The sequence below is a fragment of the Rana temporaria genome, chromosome 3, assembly GCF_905171775.1.
Source record: "Rana temporaria chromosome 3, aRanTem1.1, whole genome shotgun sequence".
Classification (NCBI taxonomy): domain Eukaryota; kingdom Metazoa; phylum Chordata; class Amphibia; order Anura; family Ranidae; genus Rana; species Rana temporaria.
The window spans coordinates 239,002,921-239,024,204 of record NC_053491.1 but is presented as its reverse complement, the minus strand read 5'-3'; the positions used below and the strand labels follow the sequence as shown (position 1 = coordinate 239,024,204).

General features: G+C 40.6%; 1 protein-coding gene across 3 annotated transcripts in view; it reads left to right on the top strand.

Annotated features, from left to right (window-relative positions):
* PPARGC1B (PPARG coactivator 1 beta) overlaps positions 1-21,284 on the top strand; it is a 150,267-nt gene that overhangs the window by 101,117 nt on the left and 27,866 nt on the right. For all 3 annotated transcript variants that reach the window (XR_005747950.1, XM_040344512.1, XM_040344511.1), the window contains exons 2-4: positions 9,080-9,247; positions 13,106-13,303; positions 20,195-20,311. Coding sequence is in view for 2 of the 3 variants with exons in the window: in XM_040344512.1 (XP_040200446.1) it covers positions 9,080-9,247; positions 13,106-13,303; positions 20,195-20,311 (483 nt within the window). In the remaining variant the exon portion in view is untranslated. The remainder of the gene's footprint in view (positions 1-9,079; positions 9,248-13,105; positions 13,304-20,194; positions 20,312-21,284) is intronic.

Genomic DNA, 21,284 nt, shown 5'->3' with positions numbered 1-21,284 from the left:
ATAGGCCTCAGCTGTCATCTGAGGAAATGGGGCAAAGTGCGGCTAACAAATGGCCTGTGGACAAACTGTGTGAAAAAACAATGTTGAGCAGTTAAACGGTCAATGCTGTTAAATGTTTCACGTACCTTGAGAGAGAATCCGCTATAGGCTATTTTTATTATTTAATGTTACTTGCCATATTACATATATAGCTACATATACCTGTATAACACTCTCTGCTGGAGATTCTGTATTTACATTAGTGGAAACAACTTCATGCAAAGCAAACCACTTGTACATTCAAACAGAAGCAGCAAATGGTTCAGCTAATCAATTGATTGCCCTACAGTTTCAGCTTCTACATTACATTAAAAAGAATGTAATTTAATTTGGTCAAATCAACCAGGCCACTTACTGGAGATATCAAAGCAAGTGATTAGCTCTAGCACTACAGCTGAAGGGGCAAGCTCTCCATCCACCATTAATATATTAGTATGTTTTCCTCTGCAGGTGCCCCCAGCATGGCAGTATATTAAGTTCTATAGCAGCCAAAAAAAAAAGTTTTTGCTTTAGTTGTAGCATTTAAAAAACATAGACTTGAGATAAAGATCTTCATAATTGGATTTCCCAAAATGTTGTGCTGTACCACTGATTCAAGGTTTAGAATTCCCTGCTTCCTTCCACCGCTTCTTAAAGCGAATGTTTACCCTAAAAACATTTTTCTAACATTACATTGTGCTCACATCCAACATTGACAGTATGCTAATTTTCCAAAAGAAAATGTGCACTGTGCACTGTGGCATATTGATTGATGTGTATGCCGACACACTAATTCATATCTGTGATTCAAGTTTAAAATTACTGTGTCACACTTGCACAATTTAAATTGAATTTATATATTTTTATAGATTGTTTGTATTTAGGTTATCTACACCCAATATTGGGTACATTGTGGCCCTGATATATATATTTCACATATGGTTGATGGTGTATTATATCAGTCCACACCTCCAGAGATTAAACCCTCTGGATAATTAGATCAGCGCAGTAACATTTTTCTTTTTTTCTTTCTTATGCACAATTAACCCCTACCTAGGGTACACAGTACTGCAGCAGATCACGGTTTATATTTTATTCTATTTTCTTTTGCGCCGGTGACACTCACAACCAATAATATCCTTATAAAGTGCAAATATATACAGATTTTTTTCTTTTTATATTCCATATAAATAAACACTTGAATGTCCAGTGTATATCAAGACCAAAGGGCAGTTTGAAGAAACGTGAGCTTAAAGTGAGCTAAAAGTTCAAAACATCAATCTGGCATCCTAAAGGTGATCACAGACAAATATTTGAAGTGAGGGGAAACACCGCCGATAAGATGAAGGCTTACCAAATAGTTTGAACCCAAAAGATGGCATTATATTTTAGGAAACATTTCCCACCCTCCTACTTTTTCCACTAAGCCCTCTTTTTTTTTTTCTTATCTTAAGAAGTAATCAGATTTGCTTGCTTTTAATTTGCATTTTGAATGTGTGCATGTGAACTGTTAGTCACAGTTTCATCGCGACTAGAATTTCTTATATATGTATATTTTTAGAGCTCTATTTTTGGGTTATAATTGAACCGAGTGGGAGAGTATTGTGAATAGCAATCAGAGCAAACAGTTGCAATGGTTTCCAGTGAATATGTACCCCTGCTAAGAGCCTGTGATGTGTGTAAAAGAACAATTTTTTTTTTCTATCCCCCCACACATACCTTACAGAAAATGCATAGTCTGTTTAATTCATTTTTATATGAACACGTAGAGGTCAGCTTGATTATGACAAAACTTATCAATGTGTGTTATTGTTTAAAAAGGAGGACTGTCCACAAGGTTTAGAAGTGTGTCTATGGGAATGTTTGACCATTCTTCCAGAAGCGCATTTGTAAGGTCAGGCACTGACATTGGATGAGAAGGCCTGGTTTGCTCTAAATCATCCCAAAGGTATTCTATCAGGTTGAAGTCAGGACTCTGTACAGGCCAGTTAAGTTCCTCCACCCCAAACTCGCTCATCCGTGTTTTTTTGGACCTTGCTTTGTGTACTGGTCCAAATCTTTTGGTGGAGGGGGATTGTGGTGTGGGGTTGTTCTTCAGAGGTTGAGCTGGGCCTCTTAGTGCCTGTAAAAGGAACTGTTAAGGTGTCTGCATACCAAGACATTTTGGACAATTTAATGCTCCCAACTTTGTGGGAACAGTTTGGAGATGACCCCTTCCTGTTTCAACATGACTGTGGATCAGGCTAGGTTCACACTGTTGCACTCTGATTTTGATCGAATTTGCAGTGCAATTATGTACTGCAACTTGGATGGAACTTGGATGTGGTCAGCGTATTATGTGGGGTCAAAATCACACTGGAATTGCTCCAAAGTAATACAGGAACCTTTTCCAAAATCATGCCATGCTGAGTTGCATTGATGTGAACAGTCCCCAGAATCGCCATTGTCATGTCGCATCTGAAATGGCACTCGTGTGAATGGGAACTTAAAAGAGAAGTCTAGCCTGAGCTTTTTAGGCTGGGCTTCTCCTATGGGTCACAGGAGTGCAATTTGTTTTGCACTCCTGTGACCCGTTTTCAGTGGAGATCGGTCTGAACTCTGCTCTCCGCTGACGTCACTGCCATCAGTCGAGGCAACGCGTCATTTCGACTACTCAAGTCTGAATCCACCAGCTGTCTTGAGATGGCTGCTCCCCGTCCCTCCACAGCTCATCTCTCCAATGAGCGTGGAGGATCAGAGCAGGAGAGATGCTGATTGACAGGCAACATCTCTGCTCGGGGTGGAGTGAGAACCGAGCCATCGGCGGTGTTCATTGGCTCGGTTCTCAGTGCAGAGATGCCGGGGGAACAGATGCAGCATTGGTCTGATGCTCCATCCACCTAGGTAAGTATGAATCGAAAAACAAAAAAATGAAAAAGAAAACCCATACTTTCCTTAAGGTAAATATTGCAATGAATCAAAACATACAGTACTTATACAAATAAATGCATTTATACATTATCTTTAAACATCCTGAACGTTATGCCTTACCTTTGGCATCACTCAGTTCCAACTGACAAACTACAGACCTAGCATTTACTGCTGCTGTCATAGCCATCAAACATGCTTGGACTTCATGTGACATTGAGAAAACCCCAAATTGCTTATAATAGAAGGACATAACTGTACTTGTATTCTCCTGCTGGCATCATCAGTTTTCAATATATTAGCATCTGCAGAGAAAGAAGACCTCATTACAGGAAAAAAAAAAACATGTCAACAGCAGTATTTGCACTATACTTTATAGTAAAATCATTATGTACAAAAAGGCTGCTGTAGTAGACCTCTATAGAGTGACGTTCTTCTGACACGGGAACACAAGGGAAAAAAAAATCGAATCTTGCAGAAACAGCTAATGAAATTCCAACTTGTATTTAGAAAGTGCAAGAAAAAAATTATGCGAAGACCTAGACCATGAAAGTAATTTCCATTGAAAGCCTTGGATTTTATCATCTGCATTAAGCAGTAAAAAGTTCTATCCTATCACAATGCCTTTGTCTCGTAAAACGTGGCAAATATGAAAGATGTACTTTTGAATGGCTTACTACGCTGCAATCACTGGCAGCACTCGGCTGATTCCTGACTTTTGGTTAAATTAGAGATTTTCATGTTTATAGAACAATTAATGCGATGAAGAGGGAAGAGGAGTTTGATCTGTGAGGTCTGAATTCTGGTCCACAAGAGATGGTCATTATCTAGTGATCACACAATGCATAAATCACTTGGTCAGTGGGGTTGATTTACTAAGGTAGTATATTTTTTACTTGGCTCAGTGAAGCTGTGTTCACATTAATCAGTAAGTAGTGCAAATGACATTGCTGTTTTCTTGTATACCTTTGCTCTTCATTGAATGATCAAAGTGAGCCAGGATTATTAGCCAAGTGAAAAATGTCCTCCTTTAGTAAATAAACGCAACCAAGCCTTTAAAGCGGAAGTAAACCCATCCATAAAACCATTTCATTTCTGGCACGTGCCGGAAATGTAACGCTCCCATTGGTTGTACTCTCAACCAAACTGTCAAACCATCCAATGGCTGGTGTCTAAACTGATCACATGTGCAGCATCATGGCAGTTGTAGATTAAACAGAGGCAAAGATGGCAGCTTCCTTGGCTGAAATCGATAGGGGGGTTTACTTACACTTTAAGTAGAAGAATGAGCATGATTTTTTGAAAACACAATTGAGTAGCGCAGCCTTTCTCAACCTTTTCAACATGGAGGAACCCTTGAAATAACTTTGGCTTTAGGAAACCTCTGTTAAAAATTATTATATTTGCAGCTCACAGTACATTGGTGTGATGGTTAGTGGGAATAATGGGCCAGATCCACAAAAGGGATACGCCGGCGTATCTACTGATACGCCGTCGTATCCCTGTATCTAACTATGGAACTGATCAGTTTCTCATAGTTAGGCAGAAGATCCGACATGTGTAAGGGACTTACACTGCCGGATCTTAGGATGCAGTACCGCATCCGCCGCTGGGGGCATTTCGAAATGCCGCGTCGGGTATGCAAATTAGCACTTACGGAGATCCACAAAGCTTTTCAGCTTCGTTTTTTCTCCGTAAGTATTAGTTTGCAAACGCAAAATTAGGGCTGCTTTTACAAGGTGTACACCATGTAAAAGTAGACCCTTCTTTCCCGCGACGCTGTCATTTTTTTTTTCCCGCCGTATCTTTTTTTTTTCCCGACGCAACTTTTTTTACCCGGCGCGATTCACAAAACTCGGCGAAACGTAAAACCGCGCAAAGCACGTCGGGAAAATGACGTCGTGAGCATGCGCAGTACGGCCGGCGCGGGAGCGCGCCTAATTTAAATGTGACTCGCCCCATTTGAATAGGAACGCCTTGCGCCGGCCGGATTTAAGTTACACAGCCGAAAATTTCTAGGTAAGTGCTTTGTGGATCGGGCACTTAGGTAGAAATTTTCCGGCAGTGTAACTTAAATGGGAATATTTTAAGTTACGGCGGCTGGCTGTGGATCTGGCCCAATGTTCCTCACATTTGTGGTCATTGGGAAGATTCAGATAGCTAAATAGATCATTGGTGCCGGGGGTTAGTCATCTGATGGCAGAAAGTGCTTATTGCTCAAGGAATCCCAAGCAACCTCTGGAGGAACCGTAAAGTTCCACATTACGTGGGTTAAATTTTCCCTCTTTGGTGGTGTTTTTCAAGAGCCCCGTAGAACTGCTCTATCTAAGAATTGCCATGCTTTCCTGAATTGAAGCTCCAAATGACCGCTTCCCATTGACCTGGACCTCAAAAAGAAAACACACAAAATGAAATGTGTGTCCTGCTAGATAGCACATGGACTTTAATAACCGATCATGGGACTATATTAACGATTTATGTACTTCTTTAGGTTTCAGAAAATTTGGTACTCCTTAGCTTTTAATACACATCTATCGGGTCTTTTGGTAAAGTATTTAGTCCATTGTGGATTATTTTAGTAGCTACTAGTCCTCATTTACCTAAATATGCACTTTTAAATTACCAACCAGCAGAATGATACTTGGAATGTACATGTGTGAAACTGATTTAAGCTTTTTTTTCATGTATTTGACATTTTCCCACCAGTGGAGTTGTAATGTAAAGCATAAACCGATTTTTTTTTTCTGTTTCGCTTTACTGGCTAACAAACTCCTGCAAACCTATATCAGTTACCTCTCGCTTTATGTAATGCAAACAGACAGTGAGAGTGTAGAGGAAAGAGCCACTGTAGGTACCAGCTGCTTTCTGTAATTAGAGAGATATATTTAGCTTCTGTTCCCAGAGCATCAAGCTAAGTCCTACGCACATTACAAGGAGGGAGGGAAGAGGGATGTGATACACAAGACAGAGTCATGCACCTCCTCTTTGTGCTGTTTGAATAGTGGAACCTGCTTTAACGCCTTTCTTGCCAGTCCCATCAGACTTTTAGCAGTGACATGGTTACACAGAAATCCAAGGTGATCTTCACTGCTTGCGTTCGTAAAGTATGTTGTCTGTTTCAAAGGAAATCATTTGATCCCCAAAGATTCAGCTATGCTATCATATTCGATAAAGAAAAGACGATAGTATTCATTAGACATTTATATAGTGCCAAAAATGTACTCATCACTTTACATACTGTACAGTCACATCAGTCCCTGCCCACAAGGAGTTTACATTCTAAAGTCCCTAGCTCAACACCGTACACATACTAGGGCCAATCTACCCACCAGCATGTCTGGGGTGTGGGAGAAGACTGTAGTATCCAGAGGAAACCTACACAAGCATAGAGAGAACATGCAAACACCATGCAGGTAGTGTCCTAAGTGGAACTCCTTAAGAAGAACCTCAATGGTGCAAGGCAATAGTGCTTACCACTAAGCTGCCCTACTGCTCCAATTACAAGACTACATACAATAAAGCGGTCCTTCGTTGGAAGCATCAAGGGCTGAGGAACAACTATGGTTGTTATTGATAAGCCAGCTTGTAAATTGCATGATTATGTCAGAAAATGCTTGTTACATACATGGGGTAAATCTAGCTGGTGGAAACATTTTGTATTTGGGTGTCTTTTTATTCAACTATATATGTAATGCGATTTTTGTCAACAAATCCACTAAAGGTTAATAGAAGATTAGCCCATGTAAGGGAGAGGTATGCTGCTTTGCTTTGTCATTATGCTTAAGGCTTGCAGTCATGGCATAAGGTGTTCTCGTGTACGAAAAGAGCTTGCAAGGAAAAGTATACATGTTGCCTACAACAACTAGAATTTGCTTGGCCATCAGTAGGAATATTGTTTCTATTCTAGCTCCACTGTGTATTGACTTTTAGGCATATTGTGGTAAAGCTGCACTTTATATGCTATGATAAAGGCCAAACTAGACTTTTATAGGGAGGTTATGGAGGTGTTTAAAAGAAAACACAATCACAAGTGCATGCTGCTCTTGTATGAATGCATCTTTCAGTTTTATGGCCTACCGATATCTCCTTAGTAGACGTGAATTTGGACTAGTTTGGATATACTTCCAAACCCACATGGCTGAACCCTTGAGAGCTGGTTCTCAAATTTTCAGACGGGAAAAGTTCTTGTTCGAAATTCCGATCTTCTGTATGCAATTCCAAAGCTCAAAAATCCTACACATGCTCGGAATCAATTTGACGCATGCTCGGAATCATTGAACGTCATTTTTCTCGGCTCGACGTAGTGTTTTATGTTCTTGACGGTCAAAAATTCCGGCAACTTTTTTATGACCTTGTGTATGCAACACAAGTTTGAGCCAACATTCTGTTGGAAAAAAATCCACGGTTTTCTTGTCGAAAATTCCGATCGTGTGTACGCGGCATCAGGGTGCTTTCACATTGATGCATTTTTTTTAGATGCACTTTTATTAGGTCCTTTTGGTTTTGGTGTGTTTTCTGAAAGCGCACCTAAAGTCCTGCATGCAAGCTGGGGGCACACATTGCTGCACCAACGGTGTGGGAAAACGAGACTGCATCAGTGGGAAAGCGCCCTTACATGCCCCTTGTATATGTTCAGCTGCAGGGCAGGGAATGCCTCGGCTGTAAAGATTGTCCAATTAGAGGTGACAGCTTCCCGGCGGGCTCAGCCACGTGGGTTCAGAAGTGCATCTGAACACGCTCAAGCTCATTCCTGCTCCTTAGATATTTGACAATGTGAAAAGCAACCAAACGTGCGCTGCCATTTAAGTCAATGGTCCTGTGTCAATGGTTTTTGTTTGCTGCAGAGCGGCTTCTCGCTCATTACAAAGCGGGCGCATGCTTTGAACATGTAGATTTTGAAAAGTGATAAAATCATTTGTGATGGTGCCATTTTTGATAGGAATAGAGCTTACAGTAGCTCTATTTCTAAGACAAAAGCAAATAAAGCTTAGCTAAAAATGTACAGTTGGTATACTACATACTACATACCTATGATTTTTCATGTTTAATTTGCCATATGATGGGAATTTTTAATTCCATTTATTTGAACTGCGGTTCTGAAAGGCCACGTATTAATATATATGTAAAGCTTTATGCTTTCCTATCGACTGAACAAGCCCTGTACTTATTCCCTATCCAAAGAAATCTTTAATCAAGGTAATGACAGAGCTGTTTAACAGTGTGTTTGGATTTGTTCATCTGAATATTGAATTTAATCGATTTAATAGTATATCTTCCAAGTGGTCTAATGTGCAGGGACAAACTTAATTTAAATTGATCATGAAATGTAGCCTTTTTTTCTGTAGCCCTGCTGAAATCAAATTTGTTTTCTTATCTTGGCATAAATTGATTTATAATGGGCATTTTTAGCTAGAGATGAGAAAATGAATAAAAACTCTTGGATCATATTGCAGGGTGTAAAGTGTTGTACATTAACCTGGGGAAAAGATAAGCTCTGCATCCAGGCACAACACTTTATTTCAAATATCGCAAAGCGTTGGACTCTATATGGTCAAAGAAGTGATCAGTGATTACTCGTTCCAAATCACATAAAAATTCAACTTAAGAACGAACCTACAATCGTGTTTGTAACCCTGGGTCTGCCTGTATATAAAATTAGATTACAATATTTTGAAGGACTGAACCATTCAAATCCAAAATCTTTTATATATATTTTACAATCAAATCTCTACATTGGGTTTCACCAGTAGATGGTTTTTCAAGTCAAATGGTCTGTCCGGAGAAAAAGATGTGAGCTGCGCAAAAAGGGAACCCCAAATTTATATAGAGGGGAGTGGGGTAAAACATAACTTCAGTATTCATGGAGACCTTCTATTAAGGTTCAAACAAGCATTTGCCAGTGTGCAAGCTATTATGTTATCGTGACTACATTCTTTGTAAAATTTTTACAAAACTGAGCAAAAATAGATTATATGTATCTAAAGTGTTGTGTTTTTTTTTTTTTGTGTGTGTGTGATTGTACAGGCTTGTCCATCATAAAATGTTTGAGGCCTAGCAGGCAGATTTTTTTGCCCTGCCAAAAGCAGGGTTTTCCTGATATCATGTAGGAAACACAATTCTGTGACTTATCTTGTGCACTTTACTTCTCTTTCAGGAGCCTGGTGAGGAGCCTCTGTCACTGGACTTTCCCGAAATCGATCTCTCCCAGTTGGACGCTAGTGATTTTGACACTAACAGCTGCTTTAATGAGTTGCAATGGTGTAACGATCAGTCAGAAAACGAGTCCAATCAGTACAGCACTGACGACTCCGAGCTTTTTCAGGTGACTACAGTCTTTGAATCTTATTGCTTTTACGTATTCCACATTCATTACATATGCTGCATGGTAACGCGTTTTATGTCTGGTGATATCACTGAAAATTCATCTCAGCAAAGTGAGGTTCACTGATAAAATTCAATGCAAAAATTGTAAAGCCATTGCAACCAGTCTGGTACTCATTGTATTTGCCCTGTTGCAAGGTAGGATATTACCTGATTGGCTATGTTAGACAACATCCCTCAATTGCTTTTGCTTCACTTTATGTGTACCAAAGGAACTCATAATACACATGTGCCTTTCAAGTTAAGTGATCCACATTGCAGTCAGATAAAGAATAAAAACAAATTTTGAGTACAAGCTTAGATAACTATATTCCTCATGTACAACCTGTTTTTTTGCTGATAGCTATTATTTGGTCATCCTTCTAGCAGAACTGCAGTTCGACGGTTATTATGAATTATGAAGGTTTCCAGTCTCCTACCTATGGGACCTGCAGTCTTGGAGTGTTCCATTTTTCTGTTTTTGCTCCCGTTAGTGCTAAATGTAGCTCAGATTTGTCAATTCAGAGGAAGGCACATTTATTTGTTTACTTTCCAATATATTTTTTCCTTTTGTATCTTTATTATACTTAGTGTCTATAAAAGTTTTTTTTTCCTACCTAGGGATAGTGGAGCTCATTTGTCAGCTGAGTTAGAGGTTCTCCAGGGATCTGATGAACACAGAAGACAGGATGTTTGGGAGCTTGTGTTTAGACACTTTCATTGCTTCAGACTGAAGCAACGTCTTTGAGAGGACTAAAGGGATTTGGAAGCTAGTTTACCAGCAGGTTATAGCAAACCTGCATTCCAGCACCTTATAAAAGCTCAGTTGTTGGATTGATAGGAAGAATGCTTTTCTCCTTCATGGAATAATCGATCTGTTCCATCCCAAAAATCTACTAAACCCAAAGTCAACCCTAGTCTACTAATCCGTTATAGCACTGGGAGACATAAATGTGAAGGAGTGTGGAAGTAAAAATAAAATCAAACTGCCCATCTCTGTTTACAGTGGTTAGAAGTGACAGTTTGTCTTGATTTAATATCATGGTGGCTCAGTGTTTTCTGAAGCCCAAAACATATAAATCATTTGGTGCATTTTAGACTATTGTTTTTACAAACCATTCTGCAACTAAAGCTGAAAAACGCTAAATACACAGATGCAATACAGTGAGCTGTTTTACCTGCCATTGGATTTTATTATTTTTGCCCAGCCAGTTCCCAGTTCTGAGATGTATACATTTCTGCCACACCACACAGACCTGCCTGGTAGGGTAGGAAATCCGATTTTTTTTTCTATTCCATACGCTTTCAGGTTTGCACTTCATCCCCAGACTGTGACTGGACAGTGAAAGGAGAAGCAGCGGTTTGATGGGCTCTTCTCTCTGTCACTCTGTTCTCTCTTCCTCTTCAGCATGCTCTTTGTAGTGCAGCACAACTGATTGGTTCTTTTTGCTGCTTTGCCCACTCCCAGTCTAAAAACTTCTTTAGATGGACTTTTAACAGGCTAACACCAAGTCAGATCCAGGTGGGTATTTACAGTGATTGCATAAAAAAAATGCATGTATAGCCAACATTTTGTAATGGTGTATCCAGTATAGAAGCGTTAAAACACCTGCCAGGTTATTTTTTTCTGGGTTCCGTTAAGAGAAATCCCTTTAATTTCCTGTCCCAAAGAATGCAACAGAAAGTTAGAGGAAATCTAAGTGCAACTTCACTCTCTCAGTCAACATGAACTGTTTATGATCATTTTGCTGCTAGCATTAGTAAATGGCAAATATTGACTTGTTTGAGGCTGGGTTCACACTGAAGCACGTAGCGGCTCACAGCAGGGGTCCGGTGCATCCTTATTCACCGTTTCAGGTCCGATTTCAGTCCGAATTATTGGCTGAATTCAGACCTTTTTAAAAACCATTTATTATTTTCCTTCCACTTCACAATTATGTGCCACTTTACAGGGAGTGCAGAATTATTAGGCAAGTTGTATTTTTGAGGATTAATTTTATTATTGAACAGCAACCATGTTCTCAATGAACCCAAAAAACTCATTAATATCAAAGCTGAATATTTTTGGAAGTAGTTTTTAGTTTGTTTTTAGTTTTAGCTATTTTAGGGGGATATCTGTGTGTGCAGGTGACTATTACTGTGCATAATTATTAGGCAACTTAGCAAAAAAAAAATATATACCCATTTCAAGTATTTATTTTTACCAGTGAAACCAATATAACATCTCAACATTCACAAATATACATTTCTGACATTCAAAAACAAAACAAAAACAAATCAGTGACCAATATAGCCACCTTTCTTTGCATGGACACTCAAAAGCCTGCCATCCATGGATTCTGTCAGTGTTTTGATCTGTTCACCATCAACATTGCGTGCAGCAGCAACCGCAGCCTCCCAGACACTGTTCAGAGAGGTGTACTGTTTTCCCTCCTTGTAAATCTCACATTTGATGATGGACCACAGGTTCTCAATGGGGTTCAGATCAGGTGAACAAGGAGGCCATGTCATTAGTTTTTCATCTTTTATACCCTTTCTTGCCAGCCACGCTGTGGAGTACTTGGACGCGTGTGATGGAGCATTGTCCTGCATGAAAATCATGTTTTTCTTGAAGGATGCAGACTTCTTCCTGTACCACTGCTTGAAGAAGGTGTCTTCCAGAAACTGGCAGTAGGACTGGGAGTTGAGCTTGACTCCATCCTCAACCCGAAAAGGCCCCACAAGCTCATCTTTGATGATACCAGCCCAAACCAGTACTCCACCACCACCTTGCTGGCGTCTGAGTCGGACTGGAGCTCTCTGCCCTTTACCAATCCAGCCACGGGCCCATCCATCTGGCCCATCAAGACTCACTCTCATTTCATCAGTCCATAAAACCTTAGAAAAATCAGTCTTGAGATATTTCTTGGCCCAGTCTTGACGTTGCAGCTTGTGTGTCTTGTTCAGTGGTCGTCGTCTTTCAGCCTTTCTTACCTTGGCCATGTCTCTGAGTATTGCACACCTTGTGCTTTTGGGCACTCCAGTGATGTTGCAGCTCTGAAATATGGCCAAACTGGTGGCAAGTGGCATCTTGGCAGCTGCACGCTTGACTTTTCTCAGTTCATGGGCAGTTATTTTGCGCCTTGGTTTTTCCACACTCTTCTTGCGACCCTGTTGACTATTTTGAATGAAACGCTTGATTGTTCGATGATCACGCTTCAGAAGCTTTGCAATTTTAAGAGTGCTGCATCCCTCTGCAAGATATATCACTATTTTTGACTTTTCTGAGCCTGTCAAGTCCTTCTTTTGACCCATTTTGCCAAAGGAAAGGAAGTTGCCTAATAATTATGCACACCTGATATAGAGTGTTGATGTCATTAGACCACACACCTTCTCATTACAGAGATGCACATCACCTAATATGCTTAATTGGTAGTAGGCTTTCGTGCCTATACAGCTTGGAGTAAGACAACATGCATAAAGAGGATGATGTGGTCAAAATACTCATTTGCCTAATAATTCTGCACTCCCTGTATGTTCTATACCATAAAATCCCAATAAAATACATTTAAGTTTTTTGGTTTTAACATGACAAAATGTGAAAAATTTCAAGTGGTATGAATACTTTTTCAAGGCACTGTGTGTGTGTGTGTGTAATATAATATATTTTACAGACCAAACACCTTGGATTGTATCTCATTTATCTTTTGAAAGTGTTCCTCCGAGATTGATTAATTATTAGACAATAATGTTGTTTTACTAGAATAATTGATTGTTTTAAGTCCTTAGCCATTAGATATAAATGTATTGTATCGACTAATTCACCTTTTTCTCTTTTCAGATCATATATGGTGACAATGAGGCCTTGCTGGAAGCCCTTACCCAGACATTGGATGATATACAGGATGATGAGATCAGCTTGTCAGCCTTCATATCCTCTGAAGATGGGGACTTCTGTCCCGCACCCACCCTATCGCCAAAACCCTGCCTCCCATCTGAGTCCTTTAAGAGTCTAGAAACTGAAGATGAGCTGTCTATAGTAAGAACCACTTCCTACTGTTTAAAGTGGAAATGGATGAGGCCCTGAATAGCCGCCTGCATGGGTATGATAGGCAAAAAAGGTCTGAATTTTTTCATTTAAGGCTTTAAAAAATATACAAAACTCATCCATATGTTGTATGTGTAATATGTATTTTAGATTCAAATAAACGTTTTCTTCCTATTCTAAAGGACCCAGCATAGGAATTAACTAGTATTCCAGTTGATGTGCTGCAGTTTCCCATAGGGCAAGCTGCATTTTGCCATTTTTAAGATTTTGTACTGGAGAATGGGAGGGTGCTGTTGCTTTTCTAAAAACTACATTTTGTAGTTCAGAAGGGTAGTATAACCGTGGTCGGCTTTTAATAAATACTTTAGTGCCCTGCCTGTTAGAGAGGCTGAAACTATTTTGTCACATCTTCAATCCATATTATGTTTTTAATGAAGCAGACACTTATGCCTGAGCTATAACTAATAATTGTAATTTTTTAGCAAAGTTAGGGCTTGTGTAGGCGAAATGCAGCAAAAGGCTATGTTTGACCTGCTTTGCCTGCATCTCAATAGGATTTGTTGCTTCCAGACAACATGCAAAGCAGGGCGACCTCAGAACTCTCATCCACTCTATACTATTGAACTAAAGTCTTAGATGTGTATTTTAAAAGCAGGAAAACAATGTTCATTCCACATCAGGGGTCCTCAAACGTTTTAAACAGGGGGCCAGTTCACTGTCCCTCAGACCGTTAGAGGGCCGGACTACAGTTTAAAAAAAAAAACTATGAACAAATTCCTATGCACACTGCACATATCTTATTTTGAAGTGAAAAAACAAAACAGGAACAAATACAATATTTAAAATGAAGAACAAGTAAAGTTAAATCAACAAACGTACCAGTATTTCAATGGGAACTATGGGCCTGCTTCTGGCTAATGAGATGGTCAATGTCCGGTTCCATATTTGTCACTGCTAGTCGTAACAAGTGATGCAAGTGTGCATCAGTTAGTCTAGATCTGGTTGGAGATTTCTGATGTTTTATTCTGGAAAAAGTCTGTTCGCAGACATAAGTGCTGCCAAAGATGGTTGGCATTTTGAGTGCATGGTTCCTGAGATTAGGATATGTCTCAGAGGGGAGAGATGCATAGAAATAAGGAAGGCTGCTTGACTTGAATGCGTATTTCAGAGAGCACCGCAGCCCAATCAGTGCCCGCCACCGCTGCCCAATTAGTGCCCATGAGATGTGGGGGGTCATCTGGTGTGTCAGGATATGTCTCACCTCAGCCTTGATTGAACGACCTCTTCGTGGGGGGGGGGGGCATGGGGTGATGCCAGCTTCCTCCAAGCTGCCTCTGCTCTTGTTGATCAAAACGACTGCTGTGATGCTCTGTCACGTCTCCCTCTCTCTCTCTCTCTCCCATGAGCCAGCGGCCGACATTCACTGCCCACAAGTCACGTCCAGCTGGCCCCTCCCACATGCCCTGGCTGCCTCTGAGTCCTGGGAGGTGGGAGTTGTAGCCCGGCTGCGCTGTTCGGTTCCTCCCACCGACAGGAGCTTGGGCCTGCTTCTGGCTAATGAGATGGTCAATGTCCGGTTCCATATTTGTCACTGCTAGTCGTAACAAGTGATGCAAGTGTGCATCAGTTAGTCTAGATCTGGTTGGAGATTTCAGATGTTTCATTCTGGAAAAAGTCTGTTCGCAGACATAAGTGCTGCCAAAGATGGTTGCCATTTTGAGTGCATGGTTCCTGAGATTAGGATATGTCTCAGAGGTGAGAGATACATAGAAATAAGGAGGCTGCTTGACTTGGCTGCTTCCCATGATCCAGCGCTTAAGCTGGACAGCCAATTGGCGGCCGCCGCCCCCTCTCCCTCTTCCACCAATGATAGACCAGCTGCCGGACCGCCCGTCACTTATGTTTGAATAAAAAGTAACGGACAGGCAACGGTGGCAAAAACATCCGGTGGGCCGGATAAATGTCCTCAGTGGGCCGCATGTGGCCCACGGCCCGTAGTTTGAGGACCCCTGATCTACATGAACCCTTAAAATTGCAATCAAACCCTAATGTGAAATCCACAGTATATTTGTATTTCATTCAAATTTTCATGTGTGTCAGTCACATAAGCTGTTTTGAACTTAAATTGGCCAATTGAGAATTAAAATATTTTAATTGGCTGGCAATCAAAATCCAGCATTACCTGCATTAAGGCAGACCTCTGATCATCCTCTATTTTGTGGTAAACATCCAAGTGGTCTGAATGTTAAACAGAGTTTTTGCCTGCCTGGGGAAAGCATTGGTTCATTTTAATGTGTGAAATCTCGTGGTCTAGAAGTATCACGCATGCTTACACTCACCAGTCACTTTATTAGGTACACCTGTTCAATTGCTTGGTGGCAGAAACTCAATGCATTAAGGCATCTAGACATGATGAAGATGACTTGCTGAAGTTCAAACCGAGCATCAGGATGGAGAAGAAAGGCGATCTAAGTGATTTTGCACGTGGCATGGTTGTTGGTTCCAGACGGGCTTGTTTGAGTATTTCAAAAGCTGCTGATCTACTGGGATTTTCACGCACAACTATCTCTAGGGTTTACAAAGAATGGACCGAAAAAGAGAAACTATCCAGTGAGTGGCAGTTTTGTGGACGGAAATGCCTTGTTGAGGTCAGAGGAAAATAGGCAGACTCGTTCAAGGTGATAGAAAGGCAACGGTAACTCAAATAGCCACTCATTACAACAAAGGTATGCAGAATACCATCTCTGAATGCACAACACATCGAACCTTGAAGCAGATGGGCTACAGAAGCAGGCGGCCACTCCTGTCAGCTAAGAAAAGGAAACGGGTTACAATGCGCACAGGCTCACCAAAATTTGGCAATAGAAGATTGGACAAATGTTGCCTGGTCTGATGAGTCCTGATTTTCAGCTGCCACATTCAGATGGTAGGGTCAGAATTTGGTGTAAACAACATGAAAGCATCGATCCACCCTGCCTTGTATCAATGGTTCAGGCTGGTGGTGATGTATTTGTGTGGGGGATATTTTCTTGGCACACTTTGGGCCCCTTAGTACCAATTGAGCATTGTTTAAACGCCACGGCTTGCGTGAGTATGGTTGCTGACCATGTTCCTCCCTTTAGGACTACAGTGTACTCATCTTCTGATGGCTACTTCCAGCAGTATAATGCATCATGTTACAAAGCTCATATCATCTCAAACTGGTTTCTTGAAGATCAGTTCACTGAACTCCAATGGCTTCCACAGTCACCAGATCTCAAGCCAATAGAGCGATGTGATGAAAAGGCAGATTTGCATCATGGATGTGCAGCCGACGAATCAGCAGCAACTGCACCATGCTATCATGTCAATATGGTTCGATATCTCTGAGGAATGTTTCCAACACCTTGTTAAATCTATGCCACAAAGAATTAAGGCAGTTCTGAAGGCAAAAGAGGTCCAACCGGGTACGAGCAAGGTGTACCTACTAAAGTGGCTGATGAATGTATATGTTTGACCTCAGCATTTCTGCTATTAATGGCTAGGTTGACCAAGCAAGCCAGTCATTTCACTTATACATACTGTACCTTTTTACATGTGGACCCCAAGCTGACCATTCAGTCTACTTAAAATCGAGCTTGAGCAGGTGGAAAAACTTGGTCATTTTGATATTTGCATTGATAGAGCTACAATACTACTATTATGATCTGTACAGTCCAACCAATCATTTGGCTCATCATATGTAGCTCAAATACTACATGTGTGGTTATTGGCTGGCTAATGCACAGTAAATAAAAGTAAGTTGCCAACAGTCAGAAGGAAATGCTAAATTTCAGAACTCCAGCTGAGTAACAGTCAAATTACATGGGAATGTGATAACTGACACACTATTTTTGGAAAAATAAACTGATTAGAAAACATATTCATGAAAAGTGTTTTTAAGAAAAACAGCGCCCATCTGATGTGCTGCTAAATTACATTTCCGCATGTAGCCCATAAAAAGAATACAATTAGGTTTGTCAGTGGTGCATGCATTTGTTGTAACACACTTGATACACAGCCTGATGAGCAAGAGGGATCATTTATCAACAACTTCCCAATGACATGTGTGCCTAATGGATGTTTTTCTGCCCATTTCAGATTGCATCTGGTTCAGCTCTAAGGGTTGTTTGAAGTTCAATAATTGCCTGTTCTCGCACACAAAAAAGTATTTTCTGCTCCACACGGTTACTATGTGTGTGGATGGCTTTCTGTTGCCATTGCTAATTTCGGTGCGCGCTCTATGACCAATTGTTAGCTTTTTACAGCTCATGTGATTTGTTTCACATTTGTACCTGAAAAATAAAAGAGTTGGAGATCTATATTCACTTTTTTTTTTTTTTTTACAAATGTGTAAACTCATTTTGCATAGCTATGCCAGTCAGGCGTTGCTAGCCGCAAACACCTACCTATCAGCTGTTAAACCATATATCAGCACAAAAGAACAAAACCTAGTGCATCTTTGCAATTTATATGCACAAATATGCACCTCGGCTCCCACTTTCCTCATGTGGAATGACACCAAGTGTGTTTTTATGGGCTACAAATTACAAGACCTGGTGTCAGCCCTGCCCAGTTGTCTGTTGCTAATCTGCTAAATTTCGCTCGATCTCTCAATTGTTCTGTAGTGCTAGCATGGACTGTGAGATAATGCAGGAAGTGTGCACAGGACACAGGACAGCTCTGACTTTTTTTTTTACATGGTCAATAGTACAAATGGCACAAAATGCTTTTAATGGTATATTTAACGGACCAAAATAGAAGTTTATTGCTGGGAAAATATGCACATTATGTTAAAGTGCATATAAACCCGAACGCCTACATCCTTTTTATGTAGTGGTACAGCTAAAATTAGAAATATAAGGCCTATGCAGATTATTACGTCTGTTCCTAGAATTTGTGTGTTGGCACAGAGTATCTATAGACTCAATTGTCTTTAATTATCTGCAGTATTCTGCTGCATGCACGCATTACTGTTTCATATATCTATATGGCAAAAAGCTAATCTTGAACATGCCATTGGGCAGCGTGAATACTTAGACCGTGGGCCTTTTTATAAAGGAACAAGATAAACAAAGAATGCTTGTAATGTTGATTATTTAGCTGCATCGCCTGATAATAACAGCTATTTCAGGGCCTCTGGCCAGATTTGCTATGCCGTGCTGTGCTTGTGCAGCCTTCTGTGCTATGGATTATAAGGCAACGCTTTCACTACTTCTGCACCAAGCAACAAGACTCTCTGAAAAATAGTACTAGCGTAGGCCGCAGCTTGCGAAATAATGTATGTAAAGAGGCATGTAGAACTCATGGAAGTAGGCCAGTTGGAAATAACTTACAAAAATAAATTTATTTAAATTCACTCATGAAAAAAAGAGGTTATTTGAACTTTCAGTCCTTACAAAATATTATCCAAAACCTAGATCTTTCGCTCAGCTTTTTTATGGAAGCCTCTATGGATACTTGTACACTTATACTTGGATACTTGTACACTTATACTTGGATACTTGTACAATATTAACAGTGGGTATCATAGGAGAAAAAATAAAGGTTCTCCTTTTAATTGTCTGAAGGAAGAAAGTCTGGTTGCTGTAGGCAGCAATGGACCCGTCTTTATTCTGTACTACAGACATTAAAGGATAAGTTCACCTTCGTGAACATGTTACAAAATGTTCCTGCTTCTGCAGCCACTCGGCAGTCCGCTGCCTCTGTATGACAGCAGTACGGGGAGAAGTTCCCCATACCAGCTGTCGCTTTTAAAAAAAGAGTTCTGCGAGTGAATGAATTACAAGTGCCAACATCCTTTGCGGCTGTCAGCTTGTAGCTCTCAATGAACTACCATGGCGTTGTTGAGCGCTCTGGTAGTAGTTAATTGATTCTTCCTGTCAGCGTAAGGCGTCGCTTCAAAATTAAAGCCTCGAGTCAGGAGGCGTTTGAAGCCTTTCAACACCAAACATTCAGGTCTATGGTAGCGCTTGGAAAATGCTATGGCAGGCAGTTGTGGTGTGGTTGTGGGCCGTTAAGATTAATTTCTGTGGTGGAATAGGCGTTTGTGGAGTGGTTTTACGCTCATTAAACGCTTCAAAACTGTCCACAGGGCATTTAGGGGGGGCATCTTTAACTCGTCATTAACGCTTGTAAAACACCAGTCTAATGCCCATACTAAAGCTCAGCAATGCGAGTCTAACGCTATAGGAGCGTTTGTTAAGCATTCCAAATTTATTGTGAACAAGTCCTAAAACTGCCTGCCTGTGCGATGTAGAGGCAGACAGCTTGCACTGACCATCTCCAGGAGTCCTGCATGGCACCAGAGATCAACTGATCGTTGGTGCAATGCTTTCCAGGCTCCTAAAAAAAAAAATTAAATGCAAACATTTTTGGTAAACGCACATTATTATTATTTTTTACCTGCACAAAATCATTCATTTTTTTTTTTTTTTTTTATGAATTTATCCTTTAATATTGCTGTAAGCAACAAGAACATTTTGTTCCTTCTGACATTTTAGTGGATGAAAGTTGTCCAGTGTGACCGAGATTTTTCCAAGTTGGTTCAAAGACAAAAGTTCAGCAGTGCGCAAATTCTATTTGTGATGTTCCAGAGGAAAGCATCGAAATCTATATTTCGAAAGGAAGGGTTTTACCACTTATATGGAAGAACCCTTTTACATAATCAAATGACTTGAATACATAACCTATAAAGCTTTTGCTTTATATAACCAAAACTGCATTGATCACTCAGCCTACTGGACAGTCTAGAAATTAGAAATTATTTTTCAGGATGCTGTGTGCTTGTGTATGTTCAGCAATTGTTCTATGTTGAGGGTTTGCAATGTATGGTCTCTGATGTGTCTTCACTTTGTTTTCCAGCTCAAGAAGTTACTGCTTTCTCCAGCACAGACGCCCACCGGCTCTGACTCTCACAATGACAGCAACTGCAGGCAAACAGGGATAACAAAACTTCGTCCTCACCGGCAGTGTCTGAAGGTAAAGGCAGATGTTTTGTTCTTAACTTTTGTGCTAGATAAGGCAATGCAAATATTTGGGCAATATCTATTATTGTTAGCTATTGTTGATGTGTTTGAATTTATCTACATGTTTACTTCTTTAGTTAAAGTGGTTCTAAACCTCAGACATGAAATATGAACAAAGCATATCCTTCCATAGTGTGTACTTGTCTCAATTATAAACATTAAGTGTTGTTTCTGTCTGCTGTTTCCTTCCTCTGCTTTTGGCATGAATCACTTCTGAAAATTTGTCCTGATACAAAGAGAAAAAGGGTGACAAGGAGGGACCTCCAGCTGATAAACCTCAGCTCTGTTTCTGTGTGCTGTGTGGAGGGGGTGTGTCCCTTCCCTCCAATCAGCTCTCAGCTCTCCTTACTGAGCTTTGCAGAGCGTAACTTCAGCTCTCTGCCCCTTTTTTCTTTTTTTTTTTATCAATACATTTTTATTGGGTTTATCAATTTACAACACTTGAGGTAGTTGCATCACCTTGTACAGGCAAACATTTAACAGAAAAAGAATACGGTACTCGGCGACCTAGGCCAGCCTACCCCAATTGGGTACAAACTGTAGGACTGGGAGGTCACCAAGATGATCAGTGGTACACCTATACAGCTAAAGTAAATACAAATAAAGGAGGGGGGAGGGAGGGAGAAAATTTAAATAAAGGCTGCCGTTAGTCATTATCTATACCAAAGATTCAGTATTTTATACTGTTATGCCCCGTACACACGAGTTTCTCGGCAGAATTCAGCCAGAAACTCTATGGGAGCCGTATTCTGCCGAGAAACCCGGTCGTGTGTACACTTTTCGCCGAGGAAACCGACGAGGATCTCGTCGGGCCAAATAGAGAACATGTTCTCTATTTCCTCGTTGTTCAATGGGAAATTTCCGCTCGCCGAGACCCTCGGCGGTTTCACAAGGAACTAGACGAGCAAAACGATGTGTTTTGCCCG